Consider the following 21888-nt stretch of genomic DNA (forward strand, 5'->3'; position numbering starts at 1 on the left):
GATCAGCCTGCCAGACTACAACGGCTCCGGGTTGGGATTGGCCAGGAGAGAGCTGCACGTTCGGAGGGTGCGAGGGTTGAATGGGTGAGGGAAGTGGAGACCATAAAACAATAAGATAGAAGAGCTGGATTAGCCTATTCTGCCCATCGAATTTGCTCTGCCATTTGATCATGGCTAATTTTATTACCCCTCTCCACCCCATTCTCTTGTCTTCTCCTTGGAACCTGACTAATCAAGAATGTGTCAACCTCCATTTTAAATGTACCCAATGACCTGCCCTCTGCAGCCATCTGTGGCAATGAATTCCAGATTCACAACCCTCAGCCTAAAGAAATTCCTCCTTGTCTCTCTTCTAAAGGGATGTCCTTCTATACTGAGGCTGTGTCCTCTCGTTCTAGACTCCCTCACTATAGGAAACATCCTCTCCAAGTCTACTCTATCTAGGCCTGTCAATATTCAAAAGGTTTTAATGAGATCCTCTCTCATTCCAGTGAGTACAGAGCCAGAGCCATCAAACACTCTTCATACATTAACCTTTTCATTTCCAGGATCATTCTTGTGAACCTCCTCTGAACCTTCTCCAATGATAGCACGTAGTTTCTTAGATAAGGGGCCCAAAGCTGCTCACAATACTCCAAGTGTGGTCTGACCAGTGCCTTATAAAGCTCAGCATCACATCCTTGCTCTTCTATTCTAGTCCTCTCAAAATGAACGCTAACATTGCATTTGCCTTCCTCACCACCGACTCAACCTGCCAGTTAACCTTTAGGGAATCCTGTACTAGGACTCCCAAGTCCCTTTGCACCTCTTATTTTTGAATTTGCTTCCTGTTTAGAAAGTAGTCTACATCTTATTCCTTCTACCAGTGTGTGACCTTACACTTCCCTGGAATGTATTCCATCTACCACATCTTTGCCCGCTCTCCAAACCTGTCCAAGTCCTTCTGCAAATTCTCTGCTTTCTCAGTGCTACCTACCCTCCCACCTATTTTTGTATCATCCACAAACTTGCCACAACCATATATTTAAAAAAAATCGGTTCCAACATCAACTCCTGTTGAACACCACTCACTAGTCACCAGCAGCCAAACAGAAAAGGCCCCCTTTATTCCCACTCTTTGCCTCCTGCCATTCAGCTAATCTTCTTGTCCATGCTAGTAGCTTTCCTGTAATACCATGTTGTAGCGGTGTGCTACACGCAGCGCTAAAATTATGACATGGAGTCGGTAACTGCAGTCGAAGGAAAAAACTTTATTCGAAAACTTCAGCCTCACTTTTAAGCCTCTGTCAACCGGCCCCCCATGGCGCAGAGGCTCCAAAGCTCTGTGCTCGCAAACCCCCGTAGGCTATCGTAGCCCTTGTCAAAGGGCTTCTGAAAATCCAAGTAAACAACATCCACTGACTCTCCTTTGTCTATCCTGCTTGTTATTTTTTCAAAGAATAATTCCAACAGATTTGTCAGGCAAGATTTTCCCTTAAGGAAACCATGCTGACTAGGGCCATCTTTATCATGTGTCTCTAAATACCCTGAACCTTCATCTTTAACAATGAAGTTAGACGAATTGGCCTATAATTTCTCATCTTTTTGCTTCCTACCTTAAAGAGTGGAGTGATGTCAGCAATTTTCCAGTCCTTTGGAACCATTCCAGGATCTATTGATTTATGAAAGATAATTACTCATGCCCTCACAATCTCTTCAGAACCCTGGATGTAGTCCATCTGGTCCAGGTGACTTATCTACCTTCAGACCGTTCAGTTTCTCAAGCATCATCTCAACAGTCTTGAACTTCTGGCATATTGCTGGTGTCTTCCACAGTGAAGACTGATGCAATATATTTATTCAGTTTGTCTGCCATTTCTTTGCTCCCTATTACTACCTCTCTAGAATTATTTTCCAGTAGTCCAGTATGCACTCTTGTCTCTCTTTTACTATTTATACATCTGAGAAAAAACCTTTAGCATATCCTGTTTTATGTTATTGGCTAGCTTACCTTCATCCTTTTTCTCCTTCTTGCTGTTTAGTTGCATTCTGTTCATTCTTAAAAGCTCCCCACTAATTGTTGCTATATTGTATGCTCTCTCCTTTGCTTCTAAGTTGTCCTTGACTTCCCTCGTCAGCCACAGTTGCACACCATCCCTTCTAAATACTTCCTCATCCTTGCCATGAACCATTCTGGCGTCTTCCAAATTACTCCCAGAAACTCCAGCCATTGTTGTTCTGCCATCATGCCTGCTAGTGTTCTTTTCCAATCAATTTTGGCTAACTCCTCTCTCATGCCTCTGCAATTCTATTTACTCCATTGTAATACTGATACTGACTTCAGTTTCTCCCTCTCAAACTGCAGGGTGAATTCCATCACTTCCTGGCAAATGTTCCTTTACCTTAAGCTCCCTAATCAAATCTGGTTTATTACACAAAACCCAAACCAGAATAGCTGATCCCGCAGTGGGCTTAACCACAAGCTGCTCTAAAAAGCCATCTCTTAGGCATTCTACAAATTTTCTCTCTTGGGATCCAAAATCAGTACCAACCTGATTTTCCCAATCTACCTGCATATTGTCATGGCAGATCTCAATTGTAACATTGCCCTTTTGACATGCCTTTTCTATCTCCCTTTGTAATTTGTACCCCACATCCTGGCTACCATTTGGCGGCCTGTATACAACTCCCATCAGAGTCTTTTCACCCTTGAAGTTTCTTAACTCTACCCACAAGGATTCTATATTTTTTGATCCATGTCACCTCTTTTTGGATAGGTCAAGGTTGTTGATGTCACAGTGGTAATTAAAAATGAAAAAGTTGAAACAATGTAAAAGTCCAGAGTCAGAGGAATGTTGGAAATTTGAGAAGGAGTCATCAGCAGGGGCTGTGGGGCGTGAGGATTCCCTTGCCAAAGTAGTGGGCACAGAGCCAGATAAAGAAGAACTCATTGCAATGCGAAGGTGTAGGCATAAAGGTGATATTGTAGCGGTGTGCTACACGCAGCGCTAAAATTACGACACGGAGTCGGTAACTGCAGTCGAAGGAAAAAACTTTATTCGAAATCTTCAGCCTCACTTTTAAGCCTCCCTCAACCTGCCCCCCCCCCCATGGCGCAGAGGCTCCAAAGCTCTGTGCTCGCAAACCCCCGTAGGCTATCTAATTGTGAGTCGGTTCGGATGTGCCAGGAAATGGGTCGCCACATAACCCCCCCCCCAGAACCGGCGATACACCCCCCAATGTCCACAGTCTGGGCCCAAAACCTGCTTGGGAGGTCGGCCTCTGCGCCGAGGTGCCGGAAACTCGGCCGGTTGCGCCAGGTCTACATGGGCCGGTTTGAGGCGGTCCACTGTGAAAACCTCCTCTTTCCCCCCAACGTCCAGCACGAACGTGGACCCGTTGTTCCGGAGCACCATAAACGGCCCCTCGTATGGCCGCTGCAGCGGTGGCCGATGCCCGCCCCTTCGTACAAACACAAACTTACAGTTCTGTAGGTCTTTGGGTACGCAGGTCGGGTGCCGCCCGTGCTGTGAAGTGGGTATGGGGGCCAGGCTACCGAGCTTCTCACGTAGTCTGTCCAGGACTGCTGAGGGATCTTCCTCTTGCCCCCTTGGGGCTGGTAGGAATTCCCCGGGGACGACCAGGGGCGCACCGTATACCAACTCGGCCAACGAGGTGTGCAGGTCGTCCTTGGGCGCTGTGCGGATGCCGAGTAGGACCCAGGGAAGCTCGTCCGCCCAGTTGGCTCCTCGCAGGCGAGCCATGAGGGCCGACTTCAGGTGACGGTGGAAACGCCCCACTAGCCCGTTCGACTGTGGGTGGTAGGCAGTGGTGTGGTGCAGCTGAGTCCCCAAAAGGCTGGCCATAGCTGACCACAGGCTGGAGGTGAACTGGGCGCCTCTGTTGGAGGTAATGTGGGCTGGTACACCAAAGCGAGATATCCAGGTGGCGATCAGGGCTCGGGTGCAAGATTCGGAGGTGGTGTCGGTGAGCGGGACCGCCTCTGGCCATCTTGTGAACCGGTCCACAATAGTCAGGAGGTGCCGCGCTCCGCGTGACACTGGCAGGGGGCCCACGATATCCACATGAATGTGGTCGAAACGCCGGTGGGCGGGATGGAACTGCTGCGGTGGGGCTTTGGTGTGCCGCTGCACCTTGGCCGTCTGGCAGTGCATGCACGTTTTGGCCCATTCACTGACCTGTTTGCGGAGTCTGTGCCAAACAAACCTGCTGGAAACCATCCGGACAGTTGTCCGGATGGAGGGATGCGCCAAGTTATGAATGGAGTCGAAAACGCGGCACCGCCAGGCTGTCGGGATGATGGGGCGGGGCTGGCCGGTGGCGACGTCACAGAGTAGGGTCCTCTCACCTGGGCCCACGGGGAGGTCCTGGAGCTGCAAACCGGAGACTGCGGTTCTGTAACTCGGAATCTCCTCATCCGCCTGCTGCGCCTCTGCCAGTGCCTCAAAGTCTACCCCTTGGGAAAGGGCATGAACGGTAGGGCGAGAGAGCGCATCCGCCACGACATTGTCCTTACCCGAGACGTGCCGGACATCCGTCGTGTATTCAGAGATGTAGGACAGGTGGCGTTGCTGGCGGGACGCCCAGGGGTCGGACGCTTTCGTAAACGCAAAGGTAAGCGGTTTGTGGTCCGTGAACGTGGTGAAGGGCCGACCTTCTAGGAAGTACCTGAAATGCCGGATTGCCAGGTAGAGCGCCAACAGTTCCCGGTCGAAAGCACTGTACTTGAGCTCGGGTGGCCGCAGGTGTTTGCTGAAAAACGCCAGGGGTTGCCAGCGACTTGCGATGAGTTGCTCCAGCACCCCACCGACTGCCGTGTTTGATGCGTCCACTGTGAGGGCGGTAGGGGCGTCCATTCTGGGATGTACTAGCATTGCATCGTCCGCCAAAGCTTCCTTCATTTGAACGAAAGCGGCGGCGGACTCCTCGTCCCAGGTAATGTCCTTGCTCGGACCCGACATCAGGGCGAACAGGGGGCGCATGATCCGGGCAGCTGAAGGGAGGAAGCGGCGGTAGAAATTGACCATACCTACGAATTCCTGAAGGCCTTTGATCGTGGTGGGTCGGGGAAAGAGGCGGACCGCATCTACCTTAGCGGGCAGAGGGGTTGCCCCGTCTTTAGTAATCCTGTGGCCCAGGAAGTCAATGGTATCGAGTCCGAACTGGCATTTGGCGGGGTTGATTGTAAGACCGTACTCACTCAGTCAGGCGCAGAGTTGACGGAGGTGGGACAGATGCTCCTGACGACTGCTGCTGGCTATGAGGATGTCATCCAAATAGATGAACGCGAAGTCCAGGTCCCGTCCCACCGCATCCATTAACCGCTGGAACGTCTGTGCGGCATTCTTCAGGCCGAACGGCATGCGGAGAAACTCGAAAAGGCCAAACGGGGTGATGAGAGCCGTTTTGGGGACGTCGTCAGGATGCATCGGGATTTGATGGTACCCTCGGACGAGGTCTACCTTGGAGAAGATCCGTGCGCCGTGCAGGTTTGCTGCAAAGTCCTGAATGTGCGGCACAGGGTAGCGGTCCGGTGTGGTAGCCTCGTTCAGCCTGCGGTAGTCGCCGCACGGTCTCCAGCCCCCCGTCGCTTTGGGCACCATGTGCAGGGGGGAGGCCCTTGGGCTGTCGGACCGCCGAATGATCCCCAATTCCTCCATCCTCTGGAACTCCTCCTTCGCCAGTCGGAGCTTGTCCGGGGGAAGCCGCCGAGCGCGGGCGTGGAGGGGTGGTCCCTGGGTCGGGATGTGGTGCTGTACGCCGTGCCTGGGCATGGCCGCTGTGAACTGCGGTGCCAGAACCGATGGGAAATCCGCCAGGACCCTGGTGAAGTCGTTGTCGGACAGCGTGATGGAGCCGAGGTGAGGGGCTGGCAACTGGGCTGCACCCAGGGAGAACGTCTGAAAGGTCTCGGCGTATACCAGTCTCTTCCTGGGCAGGTCGACCAGTAGGCTGTGAGCCCGCAAAAAATCCGCACCCAGAAGCGGTTGGGCTACGGCGGCCAGTGTGAAGTCCCACGTGAACTGGCTGGAGCTGAACTGTAGCTGCACCTGACGGGTGCCATAGGTCCTTACTGTGCTGCCATTCATGGCCCTCAGGGGAGGACCCGGTGCCCTGCTGCGGGTGTCATAACTCGTCGGAGGTAAAACGCTGATCTCAGCCCCAGTATCGACCAAAAACCGGCGTCCCGACCTTCTATCCCACACATACAGGAGGCTATCCCGATGGCCAGCCGCCGTAGCCATCAGCGGCGGCTGGCCCTGGCGTTTCCCGGGAACTTGCAGGGCGGGCGACAACGGCGAGCTTCTGCGCCCCACCGCTGGTGGTAGAAGCACCAGTGTTCATTGGGCCGGGGGTTGGCGGGCTCTGCGGCCGGGCCTGGACTGGTTTGCTGCCGGGAGCGTGGCTGGGAGATCTGTGCGATGGACGCCCCGCTCATCTTTTTGGCGTTCCACAGCAAGTCCGCCCGGGCTGCCACCTTCCGGGGGTCACTGAAATCCGTGTCGGACAGCAGCAGGCGTATGTCCTCGGGCAGCTGCTCCAGGAATGCCTGCTCAAACATGAGGCAGGGTGTGTGTCCGTCGGCGAGAGACAACATCTCATTCATTAAAGCCGATGGAGGTCTGTCGCCCAAGCCATCCAGGTGCAGTAAACAGGCACCCCGCTCGCGCCGTGAGAGTCCGAAAGTCCTGAGGAGCAGGGCTTTGAATTCCGTGTACTTGCCATCTGCCGGGGGCGACTGTACGAACTCCGCGACCTGGGCCGCTGTGTCCTGGTCGAGGGAGCTCACCACGTAGTAGTAGCGGGAGTCTTCTGAGGTGATCTGGCGAATGTGGAATTGGGCTTCGGCTTGCTGGAACCATAGGTTCGGGCGCTGTGTCCAGAAACCCAGCAGTTTCAACGAAACCGCATGAACAGAGGCGGCGTCGGTCATTTCTGGTCCAAAAATTGTTTGGACCGTCGGGGTCACCAATTGTAGCGGTGTGCTACACGCAGCGCTAAAATTACGACACGGAGTCGGTAACTGCAGTCGAAGGAAAAAACTTTATTCGAAATCTTCAGCCTCACTTTTAAGCCTCCCTCAACCTGCCCCCCATGGCGCAGAGGCTCCAAAGCTCTGTGCTTGCAAACCCCCGTAGGCTATCTAATCGTGAGTCGGTTCGGATGTGCCAGGAAATGGGTCGCCACAATATCTCTGCTGAGAAATGAGCTCCCGGCATCAGAGAAACGACAATCAGAGAGGGACTGTGCAGGCTCCTCAGTCCATCTCACCCCTCCCTTCTTTACACTGTTCATCTTTCCTCTCAGTCCTGATGCAGGGTTTTGACTCAAACCATTGACAATTCCTTCCCACCACACACACTGTATGACCTGCTGAATTGCTCCAGCAGTTTTTATTTGTGATTAAACTAGAGAGGTGCAGAAATTGTTGCAAGGATATTGCCTGGCCTGTCCGGCTGGTGGCATAGTGGCATCGGCACTGGACTTCGGAGCAAAGGCTCCCGAGTTCGAATCCAGCCGGCTCCCTTGCACGCTTTCCATCTGTGCTGGGTTGAGCATCGAGCTAGCAACCCGTAAAAACAAGAAAGCCTGCTAAAAAGAAAAACGCTGTCATGACAGCACTTCTCTTCCTGGCCTGGAGGGCTTGAGTTATAAGGAGACTGGGACTGTGAAATGAAGGAAGCTGAGGGATGTCCTCGGAGACGTTTATAAAACCTTTGAGGTGTGTGTGAAGGAGATCAACTTAATTGACATAGGTGACAAGGCACCAGAGTGAATTCACTAAGACCACTCTCTTAACTATCCTAGTGAGAGGAGTATCCTCTCTCCATCAAGCAATCTTTCATCCAGATTGACTTTAATAAATAGCTCCCATTTTCTTTATGGAAAGACACAAAGTCCAATTGGCATGGACAAGTTACCTTTAGAATGGGAGCAGGTTCTCACTTAAGGTGTAAATGTTGTGTTGAATCTTAATTGCAGCTCCTCAGCTTTGTCTAGAGATTTAGGGATCATCTCTCCAATCCTCTTGCACTCTGCCTTCACACCGGGGATAACACTGCCTCAGAATAGTGGCTGTGCATTCCTCATTTACCCCCAGAAGAGTGGCAGAGTCTTAAGTTGCCTTTGCCCCATTTCTTTGGAATCTTGCCCCAACTTCTCTGCTCCACTCATTTCACCCTTGCCCTCAGCTTTCTGCAACAACTTCCCACCCCAGTTACCATTTAAAAGTCTAAAAGCCTAGCTCTCTCATCACTAAGTATGAAACCTCAATGTTTCCCTTCCTGGTATGGAGATACCCTCTAATCTGTTTACCTGTGAATTGCCTTTTTACATTATAAAGGCATGTTATTATCACTTTTCTTTTGAAAGCGAATCACCTCACCTGCATACTCTGAAGAACATTGAGGAAATCATTCATTCCAGTTAGACTTTCAACGTCCTGGAACAAAGCCACCAGTAGTGTTGGGATTATAGCAATAGATCGAGTGAAGAGTACACGAGCAAAGCGAGACCACGTTAAATTCAGAAAGCCCTGTGAGGAAAAAGTACATAGCTTGAGTACTTGCTCAGTGATTGAGTATTTTCTGTACATTGAACTGCAAATACTTTTGAGGCAGATAAAGTACATCAGTGCTACAGAGTAAATCTCTTTTACCATCTCCACAGAAGTAAAGTCTGGTTCCATGGTTTGCAAACATAATTCTGACAAAAACATTTCCTGAAAAATCCCCAGCATCTTTTCACAAATTAAATCCTATTAAGTGTGCAGCCATTGATAATGTGGAGAAAGATCACCCAGTGCATAGTATGAGAAAGTATCACAAAGTCTGAAAAGCTTGCAAAACCAAACCTGAAAATTCCACACTTAGCTCTACAAGATAAACAATTTGGACATTCATTGGTGAAGCAGCAGGTGTGGATATACACCCACATAATATTGTGTAAAAAGACAACAATTATACAAACATTTTCCATAAAAATTGCACCAAATATCCTCAGATATACATGCAGATATTTTGTTTCGATCATGAACGCTAATATTTTACCAACCACTGAAGTTAGACTAATTGGCCTATAATTTCTCATCTTTTTGTTTCCTGCCTTAAAGAGTGGACCTTAAATGAACTTGTGAAATCAAATAATACTTTGTTATACATTAGAGCAAAAAAAACAAGGTTGAGGGACAGAGAGAAGGCAAGACGGAGACAATATACACACACATGAACACATACGTACCCCGCACACACACAGACCACACATGCACACACAAAACAGACACCAAGACTAACACACACCACTCCTCCTGCACGTAGACACACACACACTCACCCTACACGCACAGAGACATACCTCAACACACCCATCACTCACCCTGCACACACAAACATACCTCAACACACCCATCACTCACCCTACACACACACACTAACATACCTCAACACACACACATCACTCACCCTACACACACGTAGCTGTACCTATTTTCTGGACTCCCCAATAAAAAAAAATTATCTCAAGTTAATTTTTTTTTCAGATTTTGCACTATGAAACTCTGAGCTGCAATACAGTTTCTTTCCAATTTTTTTCATTTCTACTTTCTCCTCTGCTATTGATTTACTTGCATAGGTTACTGCAAGTATACTCAGTGCTATTTAGTTTTAAGAAGTCCCAGAGTTTCATATCCAGTTAGTTACTTTTATGCATCTTGACCATCTTTGTGTTATCAACTCATCACATACAACCACAGCATATTTTTCAATCCAATACACATCCCCTCCTCCCTACCGGATACACACAAAGGACTAGCTTGGTGCTTAATTTTGCTGGCTCACTGAATACTCCCAGAACACACACACAGGTCTGTACAAAACAAGAAATGTCTCAGAATGAAAACAAATTCTGAACTATAAATTACCTCCATGACAAACTGTCCCGAGTATGTTCCAGTCATGGTTGAACTCTGACCTGCAGCCAGTATGCCAATGGCCCAGATGTATAGAGCAGCAGCACCAAAATAGCAGCCCAACACCACACCCTAAGATCAAAAGAAAAGGATAATTAACTGATTTAAGTACAGCCAGGTTCTCACTCATCACAATTTAACTGCTCAGCATGATCATACTTTAATTCTACACCTCGAGCCACAAATATTTAAAAGATGCTGGGAGAGATTTCCAAACATTAGGACCATTCAATCCACAAACGTCCTTGTGAAATTGAAGGAGACACAAAGAGATCATGATACACAACCTGAGGTCTGGACATGGACATCCTGTTCCCAGGGATTCCTAACAAAACACACATTTTGTTCTGTATTAATATGCAAGAAAGTTTCATTTTCAGCCTGGTGACTTCAATTAAATACCCAACACGCTCAAGGCGAAATACATCATTTTTTAAAGGCTAGGGTATAATTTGAAATAATAATTTCTGTTGACTTTCCCCATCCAGTGGTAAGGAATGATTCAATGGGAGGAGGCTGCATCTCATTTCTGAGTGACTCCACTTACCCCTTTATAGATGTCAACATCTAAAGTCTTGTTGTTCAGAGGGAACAGATTGGAATGTGGACTGCTGTTGTTGAAACAAACTTCATGCTTCAAGAAAAAAGAAACAGAAAAATTAAGTCAGTGATGGATACAAGGAATAGGCTATGATATCTATCATTCACCTTTTAAGCTTCCTGAATGTACTCAACTAAGGCCAGACACAGGTCAATAACACAGCAAAGTTCTACTCCTCTCCTAACTCTATCCTCTCTGTTGGCATGCTGCTGTGAGCCCTTTTGTCTGAATAGTCACTGACTAAGATGCATTTATGTTACATCCATAGTACTCAATGACATTGCTCAGCATTGGTATGGAAACATCAATGCCCAGGAACTGTAAAGCCAACAAAATGCCACGGATACAGGCAAAGCTCTCCCCATCACTGAGCACATTTACAAGGCGTGTTTCCACACCACCAGGTTCAGGAACAGTTATTACTCTACAACCATCAAGCTCCTGAACCAGAGTGGATAACTTCACTCACCTCAACTCTAACTGATTCTGCAACCTACACTCACTTTCAAGGACTCTACAACTCATTTTGTCAGTATTTTTTTTTATTATTTGCACGATGTGTTGTTTTCTTTTACACGTTGATTAATCTTTATGTACAATTTTTTTCATAAATTATATTAGACCATAAGACAAAAGAGCAGAATTAGGCCATTTAGCCCATCCAGATCCCACTCAACCCCATACACTTGCCTTCTTGTCATATCCTTTGATGCCTTCACCAATCAGGAAACTATCAACTTCCACTTTAAATATACCCAATGATTTGGCCTCCACCGCAGTCCATGGCAGAGCATTCCACAGATTCACTACTCTTTGGCCAAAAAAAGATTCCTTCTTATCTCTGTTCTAAAAGGTCACCCCTCAGTTTTGAGGCTGTGCCCTCTAGTTCTGGATACCCCCCACCATAGGAACCATCGTCTCCACATCCACCCGATCTAGTCCTTTCAACATTCGGTAGGTTTCAATTGCATTTATTTATTTTCCTGGAACTGCCTACAAGGAAATGAAGCTCAAAGTAGTGTATGGGGACTTCGATAATAAATTTACTTTGAATTTATCACAAGGATGTAGAGGGTGTTCCACAGGGGTCTGTGTTGGAACCGCTTCTTTTTACATTATATGTCAATCATTAGGATGATGAAATTGATGGCTTTGTGGCCAAGTTTGTGGATGATATGAAGATAGGTGGAGGGGCAGGTAATGTTGAGGAAGCAGGGAGTCTACAGAAGAACTTAGACAGATTAGAAGAATGGGTAAAGGAGTGGCAGATGGAACACAGTGCCCGGAAGTGTACGGTCATGCACTTTGGTAGAAGGAATAAAAGTATGGGCTATTTTCTAAACGGGGAGAAAATTCAAATTCTGACATGCAAAGGGACTTGGGAGTCCTTGTGCTGGATTCCCTAAAGGTTAACTTGTAGGTTGAGTCGGTGGTGAGGAAGGCAAATGTAATGTTAGCATTCATTTGGAGAGGTCTAGAATCTAAAAACAAGAATGTGATGCTGAGGCTTTAAAGGCATTGGTTTGTTGGTAAAATGACAAAAAAACAGGTAAATTAATTTTGGGGAGGGGGGCAGGACAATATCTTTTTGGGACTGAATAGTGTTGACACACACAGCACCTGCAAGCTGTGCACAGTGCATACAAAAACGTCGATGTCACTTTCAAAAGGTTAGTGAGGGAGAATAGTGATGTCAGAGTTAAAGCAATCTGAACTCTGCCCGTCTGCTCCACAGGTTCCTCAGACTGACTGTGGCAGGGAGCAGCGCACAGACCAAAAGGCAACCAGAGGCTATGTCATGTGCAATTTTGAACATCTCATGATAGGAGAGGAATAGGAATGCGTGGAATATAGTTATGAGGGGAGTCAGAAGAATGGGCTTGGACCAGGTGTAATATTAAAGGATGTAGGGCACAAGGGGAAACAGTGGAATTAAATTATTGGAGGACATTAAATTGTCTTGGGAATGAGACAAAAGGTGAAAGGAAATAAGAGGGTATGCGGAGAAAGCAGAGTGTCTGGGTAGGATAATAAAGGCTGTGGAGAATGAGATTAGAAAGTATGGATGGCGATGAGAATACATAGGGTGGTTAGGGGAACGGGATGTGAAACGAGTGGAAATAGCCTTACTGTGAAATTAAAAGATGTGGTCAGACACTGGGAGAGGGGAAATCAGACAGTGTGGCTCCTGGAGGAAACTACTGGCAGAGCTTAAATGGCATGCACTACTTCAGTGCCGAATGCTGGGATTTGGGAACACCCCTTTTAAAGATGTACCTGAGATGGAGTGTGCTCACTTACCACTTGTGCGTTGGTCTGATTGTAAAAAGCTTCTGCAAACACCGAGACCACAAAGACATTAATGAGGAAAGACACAAACAAAGCCAGACACGCTTCGATGAAGAAGTAACGATTCGCCTCTCTCACTTCCTTCTTATTGGCTCGATTCACATCCCTGGACTGAAGGAGAGAGGGAAAGAAAGAGAGAGAGCTAGAGATTATTAGTTCCAGCATTTCAGAGAGCAACTGAATGAAACACATTTCAAACAATGAAAGACATTTTAAATAATGCCAGTGTGTTTCTGAGGTATAAGCTGAGGAGGATACCGTGACAGGTAGATATCCGCACCATCTGGGCCATTCAATCTTCTTGCAGCTCTCACTGGGCAGGAGATACAGAAGTTCGAAGTCTCACACCACCAGGTTCAGGGACAGCTACTTCCCTTAAGCCATTTGGTACTTGAATCTCAATCACTACCTCAGTGTAGCAACACTCTGTGCACTTCCAACACTTTGCACTAAAATAGATTGCTGTTTCTGTTCAAATTGTGCTGTTTATTGCATAAATTATATATTTATGTTTTACTTGTCAACGTTGTGTATCTGATGCTGTGTGTCCGTGACACTGCTGCATATTGCACCTATATGTATGTTAGCAACACACAAGGATCTTGAGGAATTCAGCTGTTCAGACAGCATCTATAGAGGGAAATGAACAATTAATGTTTAGGGTGATGGGGACTGGTGGGATAAGGGGTAAAAAAGACCAGAGGGAAGTGTAGCAACATATAAAGGAAACAAATGACACACACAAAACGCTGGAGGAACTCAGCAGGCCAGGCAGCCTCTGTGGAAAAAAGTACAGTCAACGTTTCAGGCCGAATCCCTTTGGCAGGACTGGAGGGAAAAAAAGGTGAGGAGTAGGTTTACAAGGTGGTGGGAAGGAAGAGAGAACCACAAGGTGATAGGTGAAGCCGGGAGGGGGAAGGATGAAGTAAAGAGCTGGGAAGTTGGTTAGTGAAAGAGGTACAGAGCTGGAAAACTGATAGGAGAGGACCGAAGGCCATGGAAAAAAGGGGGGAGGAGCACCAGAAGGAGGCAATGGGCAGGCAAGGAGATGAGGTGAGAGACTGATGAAGGGGGCATTACCAGAATGATGTTCATACCATCAGGTTGGAGGCTACCCAGACAGAATATAAGGTACTGTTCCTCCAACCTGAGTGTGGCCTCAGCTCAACAGTAGAGGAGGCCATGGAATGACATACTGGAATGAGAATGGGAAGTGAAATTAAAATGGGTGGCCACTGGGAGATCCTGCTTTTTCTGGGATGATTTTCCCAATCTACCTGTATGTCTACCCGAAATGTTGACTGCTAATTTCGTTCCATAATAGATGCTGCCTGACCCGCTGAGATGCACTAGCACCTTTGTTTCCAGCCTTTCATTCCTGGGATCATTCTTGTGAGACTCCTCTGGACCCTCTCCAGTGCCAGGATATCTTTTTTAGGTAAGGGGCTCAAAACTGCTCTGCAGACTTCCAGAGTCTGCCTTCACAGTACGCGCGCGTGTGTGCGTGCGTACAATTACTCGTGCATATGACAATCAGCTCGAGTTTGACACCTTTACCGGTGAACAGTTGGATCTTACTTTCCGCTCTCCTGTCTGCACCTTCAGCAGGTGTCAAAAGCCATTAAGGGCAACTGCTGGTTCATTTCTCATGTTGGCCATTCTTTCAGACTCACTTTCAAGGACTACAACTCATGTTCTCTGTATTACTTATTTATTTTTATTTGCACGATTTGTCTTCTTTTGCACATTGGCTGTTTGTTGGTCTTTATGTATATTTTCATAAATTCTATTGTATTCCTTTACTTTCCTGTGAATGCCTGCAGGAAAATGAATCTCAAGATAGTATATGGTGACATAAATGTATTTTGATAATAAATTTCCTTTGACTTTGCACTGCTAACTTTTGTGAGGCAAATCAAGGTAAAGTACCTTAAATCTATTTTGATTATAAAAATCTCTAGTACACCAGAGATTAGTCTCAGAGGGTGGCCATAACAAGATGCATCCAATGGCTCCTGAGTTATGAGCAAGTTCAAATATATTTTTCCTTGGCACCAAATCATGTAAACAGTCCTTTGCTGTGTCAGTTGAAGCATTTTTATCACTTCATTATCTCAACATATGACCTCATGTGGGTGAGTGTATTGAAAAGTACCAAGATAGGCCAGACCAAAAAGAAATACAACATGCCAGACCACACATTCCCTAGCACTGCTGACAAATTAGAAATGCTGCTCAGTAACTTGCCTCCATGCAAGTTTAAATGACCTAAAATGTGAAATAAACCACTGAACAGTTTGAGGCCCACGAACACACACAATACTCACTTTGACCAAGGCAGAGTGCAGGTAGATATTGTGTGGCATGATTACGGCTCCAACGATTCCAACTGCCTGTTCCAACTGGCGGGTTCCACAGCCTTGGCAGTAGGGAATAAACATCCCCTTTAGCAATTGCCCCTGGTTAGGCTTTGCAGTTATATACTGTGGACAGTCAAAACAGTCAAATAGTTAAGTACCAAACAACTTCTGTACTGTAAAAGATGCACTGTGCATGCTTGATAGTACACCCTTTCAAACACAGCCCTGACCAGTTCTGAGAAGCCACATGGTTAGATATTAGACAAAGATCACGGCTTTGAAGATAGACACAGTTCCACGTGGCTTCTAACGTCCATGTTGATTAATGTTCTAGCACTTTTGCATTGCACCAGATTACCTCCTCTTGATGGATATGCAATGACTGCGATAAGGCGATACACAATCAGTGGCCACTTTATTAGGTATACTTGCTCATTAATACAAATATCTAATCAACTAATCATGTGGCAGCAACTCGATGCATAAAAGCATGCAGACATGGTCAAGAAGTTCAGTTGTTGTTCAGACCTAACATCAGAATGGGGAAGAAAAGTGATCTAAGTGACTTTGACCATGGAATGATTGTTGGTGTCAGATGGGATGGTTTGAGTATTTCAGAGTCTGCTGATCTCCTGGGATTTTCATACACAACAGTCTCTAGAGTTTATAGAGAACGGTGCCAAAAACAAAAAAAAAAACAAGAAACATCCTGTGAACATGAGTTCTGTGGGCAAAAACACCTCATTAATGTGAGAGGTGAGAGGAGAATGGCCAGACTAGTTCAGCTGACAGGAAAGTGACAGTAACTCAAATAATCACACGTTACAACAGTGGTGTGCAGAAGAGCATCTATGAATGCACATGTTGAACCTTGAAGTGGATGAGCTACAGCAGCAGAAGATCACGAACATATACACGGGACGTATCTAATAAAGTGACCACAGAGTGTATGACAAAACGAGTAATTCTATCAAGAGAATCGAGAGGCATGGGATTTGTGCATTAAAATGGTGCTAAGGTTAAAGATCAGCTCTGATCTTGATGAATGACAGAGCAGAATGATCTATTCTTGTTTTTATTCCTTACAGACAAAGTCTGTGTGTTTCTGAGTATAAAAGATAAGAGAGCGAGTGCCATGATGTGCATAAGATCATTTAAAGGTGTTCTCTATTTATCATAGTTCCTCTGGTGGCTGTACTCTGGGTAGGGAAATTTGGAACTCTGTATTTCACCCATTTTCAATCCTCATATACTTTCAGTCCCGAACAAAATAAATCTCTTGGCTGGGAATCAACCAAATCTTTTCAAAACTGTGACACTTTTGCCAACTGAATGTCTTTTGGATAGACTCCAATGCCACTGTATCCTTTATTAAATGGGGTGGGGGGGACCACAACTGTACATGGTTTTTGTAGCCTCAATAAGCATCTGTATAGGTGTACCTAATAAAGTGGCCACCGAGTGTACACTCCGTGATTGAGTCTTCGCAGTCCTCTTGGATAGTGACCCCCAAAGGCTCATCATCCTTTGGTGAAGAAACGTCCCCTCATCTCTACCCTGGAAAGCTAACGGCTCATTCTGTTCACTCAAGCCAGGAGAAAAGTAAACTTTGCATCTAAGCGGAGAATACTGAGGAGAATAATATTGATCAGTTGGTAAAATAAGCAGGGAAATGGCAGATGGAATTTAAACAGGACAAGTGTGAAGCATTGCATTTTGGGAGAGGAAATGTAAAGGGAAAGTACTCTTAATGGTAGGATCCTTAACCGTGCTGATGTACGTATGGATCTTAGTTTCCAAGTCCATTGCTCCCTAAAAGTGGCAATGCAAGTAGCTAGGGTAGTAAAGAAGGTGTACAGCATGCTTGTTTTTATTAGTTGAGGCATTGAGTTCAAGTGTCAGGAAATTAACTTGTGTTGTTTTCTCTGGAGCGGTGGAGGCTGAGGGGAGAACTGATGGAAATTTATAAAATTATGAGAAACATAGACGGGGTAGGAAGCTGGTATCTTTTTCCCAGGGTTGAAATGTTTACTACTAGAGGGCATTTAAGATGGAGGAAGGGAGTTCAAAGAGGAAAGTGGGCATTTGTTTTTTTCAAATTGCACAGAGTCCAAAATACCTGCAAATCAAAAAGCTTCCAATACTTCAAATTCACCCACTCTTACCTCATATCCAAATGTGACAGCCATAACTGTAATGAGAAATCCAAAGAAGGCTTCCAGTTTCCTTAAACCTGAAGCAGAAGTTTTCTGTTAGTAATACTTATAAAGCACTTCACAAGCAACACATTATTCTGAAATGTAGTGACTTGTACATTACCTGGAGGTTACAACCTTCTAATGCCTCATTACACTTTGATCAATTTTAAAGAACATTGTAGACACATTGGGCCAGATGGTGCTGACTGGTAAGCAACATAAGCATTAGCATATTCTGGTCTTCTGGAGCTAGGGAAACAGCTCCACCTCTGGACTTGCCAGAGAATTGAAGACCTTATGAGATAACTCACTGCATCTCAGTACATGTGACAATAATACACCAATTCCAATTCCTAGCACAATGAATTCCACAAAGTGTATTCTTTCAGGTCAAAATGAGCAATAGAGACAAGCAGAATCATATTAAAAATAGAAACTTGGCCAAAGTAAGACCCTAGACTAAATTTCATGTGAAATAACTGTTCAGTTTGCTTGGTTAGCTTGGTCCCAAATCAACCCTAATGCTAGGCTGTCGTGTGCTTTAGTGGCAGAGTCTAACTTTTAGTGCAGCACACTACTTATCCATTGCTTTATTTGAAGGTGCATCTTCACTGAAGCTTGCTCAGTGGTTTTTATATAGTACAGAAGAGGTCTGTACCAGTGTTAATGAACACACAAGCTTCCTCCCATCCACGCTCAGTTAACTCTATCCTCCATTCCCTCATATACTTACCCAACCTCCCCTGAGATGCATTAGTTCTATTTCTCTCAACTACCCTCTTTGGCAGACAGTCCACACTCTCGCCACTTGATAGGGTAAACAAATTTGTCCTGAATTCACTGATTTCTTAGTGAGGCCATCAAATGTAAGATGATCAAGTTTTACAACGCCCTACTAATAGAAGCACTCCCTGTCCACTATACTAAAATCTTTCATGAACTTTTGAGAATTCTGCTAAAGTTCTAAACATTTTCTTGCATATCCTTTTTGAGTTACAAGTTGCCCTCAAACCCATTTCAACCTCTCATGGCAAGAAGCAACAGCTATAATGACAGCCTTGCTGTATATGAGGGCATCAGCAGCAAAAATATGGTCAATGGGTAGAGGCACCTTGGAGAATCAGATAGCACAACATAGCACATATTCTCTGGAAGCCGAACATGAAACCATTCACTGTGGACAGGCCTACACTAGAGACACAAAGTTCCAGGGGCACTATTTTCACCACAGTCAAAGCAAGGACAGTTGCCATTACAGACTTGGATGGCCTTTTCAATCTGTCTGTCTGTCACCATCTGACCTTTGGGTTCAGGAATCACTCATGGGCAGCTAGAGAAGGAAATGAGAGCCTACATATCTTGCAAGCCCTCTGCCAGCAACAACAATGACTACTCCAGCTGGAATCTACTTTGTTCCAGTAAACTGGCTCATCACAACCCGCGATTCTCCCAGCAACACTGATGCCGTTGGCGAATTTATATATGGCATTGGAGCTGAGTTCAGCCACACAGTCATATAGTGAGCAGACCGTAGGCTACACATACAGCCTTGAGGTACACTAGTGTTGATGGTCATTGAGGAGGAGATGTTATCAATCCTCACTGATTGAGGTCTGCCAATGAGGAAGTCAAAGTTCCAATTGCAGAGGGAGGTAGAGATCCACATCCTAATCTGATAGCTTTCTAATGTGATCATATTTTTCACATCAATATGCAACATTTCATGCTTTTGTTTCAGAATTCCCTTCCCACTTTCACATTCATTTTGCATTTATTGCTTGCAACTTTTATTTATTTAGAGATATAGCATAGCCCAATGAGCCTGTGCCACCTAATTTCACCAATGTAACCAATTAACCTACCCACCCAGGTCTTTGGAACTTGGGAGGAAACTGGGTCACTCAGTTACGAAGAGAATGTGTAAACTCCTTACAGACAGTGGGGGAGGGGTTGGGAATTGAACCCGAGTCGCTGGAGTTGTAATAGCGTTACACTACTGTGTCACCCCAAAACTATACGTCAGCTGGAAGTCAAACCCGGGCCTTTCATGTGGCTGGTGAGAGTTCTACCACTGAACCACTAATGCTCCTTACAACTTCTTGCAGTCCTCCTCAGCACTGTCTATCCATCTTCCCAACAACAAATTTGATGCTTGTTAGAAATGTAAAAATTGCTACTTTGACTCCAAAGTTTAAACCCTTAAAATTGTAAACAAGATTACTCCAGCACTGTTGCGTTTGGATCTGTGGATACTCCACCTGATTAATAAGCAAGCTGGATAAATAAGTTCTTTAGATGTCTTGCCAGTAGGCAAGGTCTAATGCCACTGTCAATCACCTAACCAGCAAAATCTGGCAGGCAGACTCTTGCAACAGCATTCCTAACATGTGAATGGCACTAATTAGAGTCTTTAATGCTCAGACATCTTCAGGTCTTCCTACAGATAGTCCTAAAGATGTCACACTTTGCACAGCGATCTCCATTTAAGCAACATCGCTTCTTAACTGAATGGAGATCAAATGCACATACTCAGCAGTACATTTTTGTGAATTTGAACAGACGTTGCCTTTTTAAAAAATATTTACATACAGCATGGAAAAGACCCTTCTAGCCATGCTGCCCAGCAATCCTCCATTTTAATCCTAGTCTAATCACCAGACAATTTACAATGACCAATTCACCAACCATTACGTCTTTGGACTGTGGGAGGAAACTGGAGCACCCGGAGGAAACTCACGTGTTCATTGGGAGAACGTACATACTCCTTACAGGTAGCGGTGAGAATTGAACCCAGTTCACCAGTACTGTAAAGTGTTGTGCTAACCACTATGCTACCATGCCGATCTGATAGTAACTTCTATCTGAATGCAAACCCAGGATATAAATCTCTTGCCCATATAGCTGATATACATTATTAGCTCTCAATCTAACAAATGTTTACTCTTCCTTTCCTCCAATGAGAATGGTCAAGTGCCCAGAATTCCTTCATTAGATTTGCTACCTACACTCACTAACGTGCAAGGGTCTATGTGGCTTCTTATGATGGGTATAGTTCTAGTTGAAAAATGCTATGCTATGTCAAGTTTTGATTCTACTTCTCTTCCCACATCACCATTCAAAGAATCTGTAGGAGGATTAATAAAAGATTAACAATGAATCTAAACACCATGGTTGCAAAGGAAACAACAGAAAATATTCTGTGTACCATGGTTATGCCATAATGTTTCAGAGATAAAGTATCGGAATCACACTCAGGTTTACTATCACTGACATCTGATGTGATATTTTGCTACTTTGTGACAGCAGTACAGTGCAAGGGCTTAAATTACTATAAATTACACAATAAATAATGCCCAACTCAAAGGAATAATGAGGTTGTGTTCATGGACTGGTCAGAAATTTGATGGAGGGGGAAGAAGTTGTTCCTGAATCACTGAGTGTGGGTCTTCAGGCTCCTGTACCTCCTCCCCGATGATAGTAACAAGAGGGAATACCCTGGATAGAGATGGATGCCACCTTCTTGTGACACCGCCTCTTTAAGATGTCCTCGATGATGGGGAACATGCCCATGATGGAGCCGTCTGAGTCTACAACCCTCTGCAGTCTCTTGTGACCCTCTGCATTAGAGACTCCACACCAGACGGTGATGCACCCAGTCAGAATGCTCTCCACTGTACATTTAAAGAAATTTGATGACATAACAAATCTTCTCAAACTCCTAATGTAGTAAAGCCACTGGCATGTCCTCTTCGTGATTGCGTCAATGTTGGTCTCAAGGTAGATCTCTGAGATGCTGACGTCCAGGAACTTGAAGCTGCTCACCCCTTTCACTGCTGGCTCCTCATTGACGACTGGCATGTGTTGTCTCGACTTTCCCTTCCTGAAGTCAACAATCAATCCCTTGGTCTTACTGACATTGAGAGTGAGGTTGTTGTTGTGACACCACTCAACAAGCTGATCTATCTCACTCTTGCACACCACCTTCTTGTCATCTGAGAGTCTGCCAACAGCTGTGTCATCGGTGAATTTATAGATTGTGTTTGAGCTGTGCCCAGCTGCACAGTCATGAGGGCAGAGCAGTGAGCTATGCATGCACCTTCAAGGTGTTGTCAGCAAAGGGGAGATATTATTACTGATTCACACTGTGGTCAGTCAAGGAAAGATAATAAATAAATGTTACTTACCAGCTTGTCCCAAAAATGGCACTCACTAGTCTCTTACACAGACTTGTAGCAGAATATTTCATATTGTAACAGGTGCTGCACCACCTGTCACCTCTCGGTTCACACTGCCTTGGAAACGTGCAATTATGAACAGGGTAGCAAGTCCCCAAAAGCACCTATGCCAGCATTGTGCAATGTGCAAGGATTTTGCAAGTCATCTGTCATGGCAAGATATCTTCCAAAATGAAAT

At 45.7% G+C, this 21888-nt stretch overlaps 1 protein-coding gene across 3 annotated transcripts in view; it reads right to left on the reverse strand.

Annotated features, from left to right (window-relative positions):
• Positions 1-21888, reverse strand: part of LOC132384734 (natural resistance-associated macrophage protein 2-like) — a 132879-nt gene that overhangs the window by 36619 nt on the left and 74372 nt on the right. For all 3 annotated transcript variants that reach the window (XM_059956156.1, XM_059956155.1, XM_059956157.1), the window contains exons 8-13: positions 17443-17510; positions 15245-15400; positions 12870-13028; positions 10515-10601; positions 9920-10039; positions 8387-8536 (exon numbers count right to left, since the gene is read on the reverse strand). In XM_059956156.1, coding sequence (XP_059812139.1) covers positions 8387-8536; positions 9920-10039; positions 10515-10601; positions 12870-13028; positions 15245-15400; positions 17443-17510 — 740 coding nt within the window. The remainder of the gene's footprint in view (positions 1-8386; positions 8537-9919; positions 10040-10514; positions 10602-12869; positions 13029-15244; positions 15401-17442; positions 17511-21888) is intronic.

The sequence above is a fragment of the Hypanus sabinus genome, chromosome X1 (assembly GCF_030144855.1).
Source record: "Hypanus sabinus isolate sHypSab1 chromosome X1, sHypSab1.hap1, whole genome shotgun sequence".
Classification (NCBI taxonomy): Eukaryota; Metazoa; Chordata; class Chondrichthyes; order Myliobatiformes; family Dasyatidae; genus Hypanus; species Hypanus sabinus.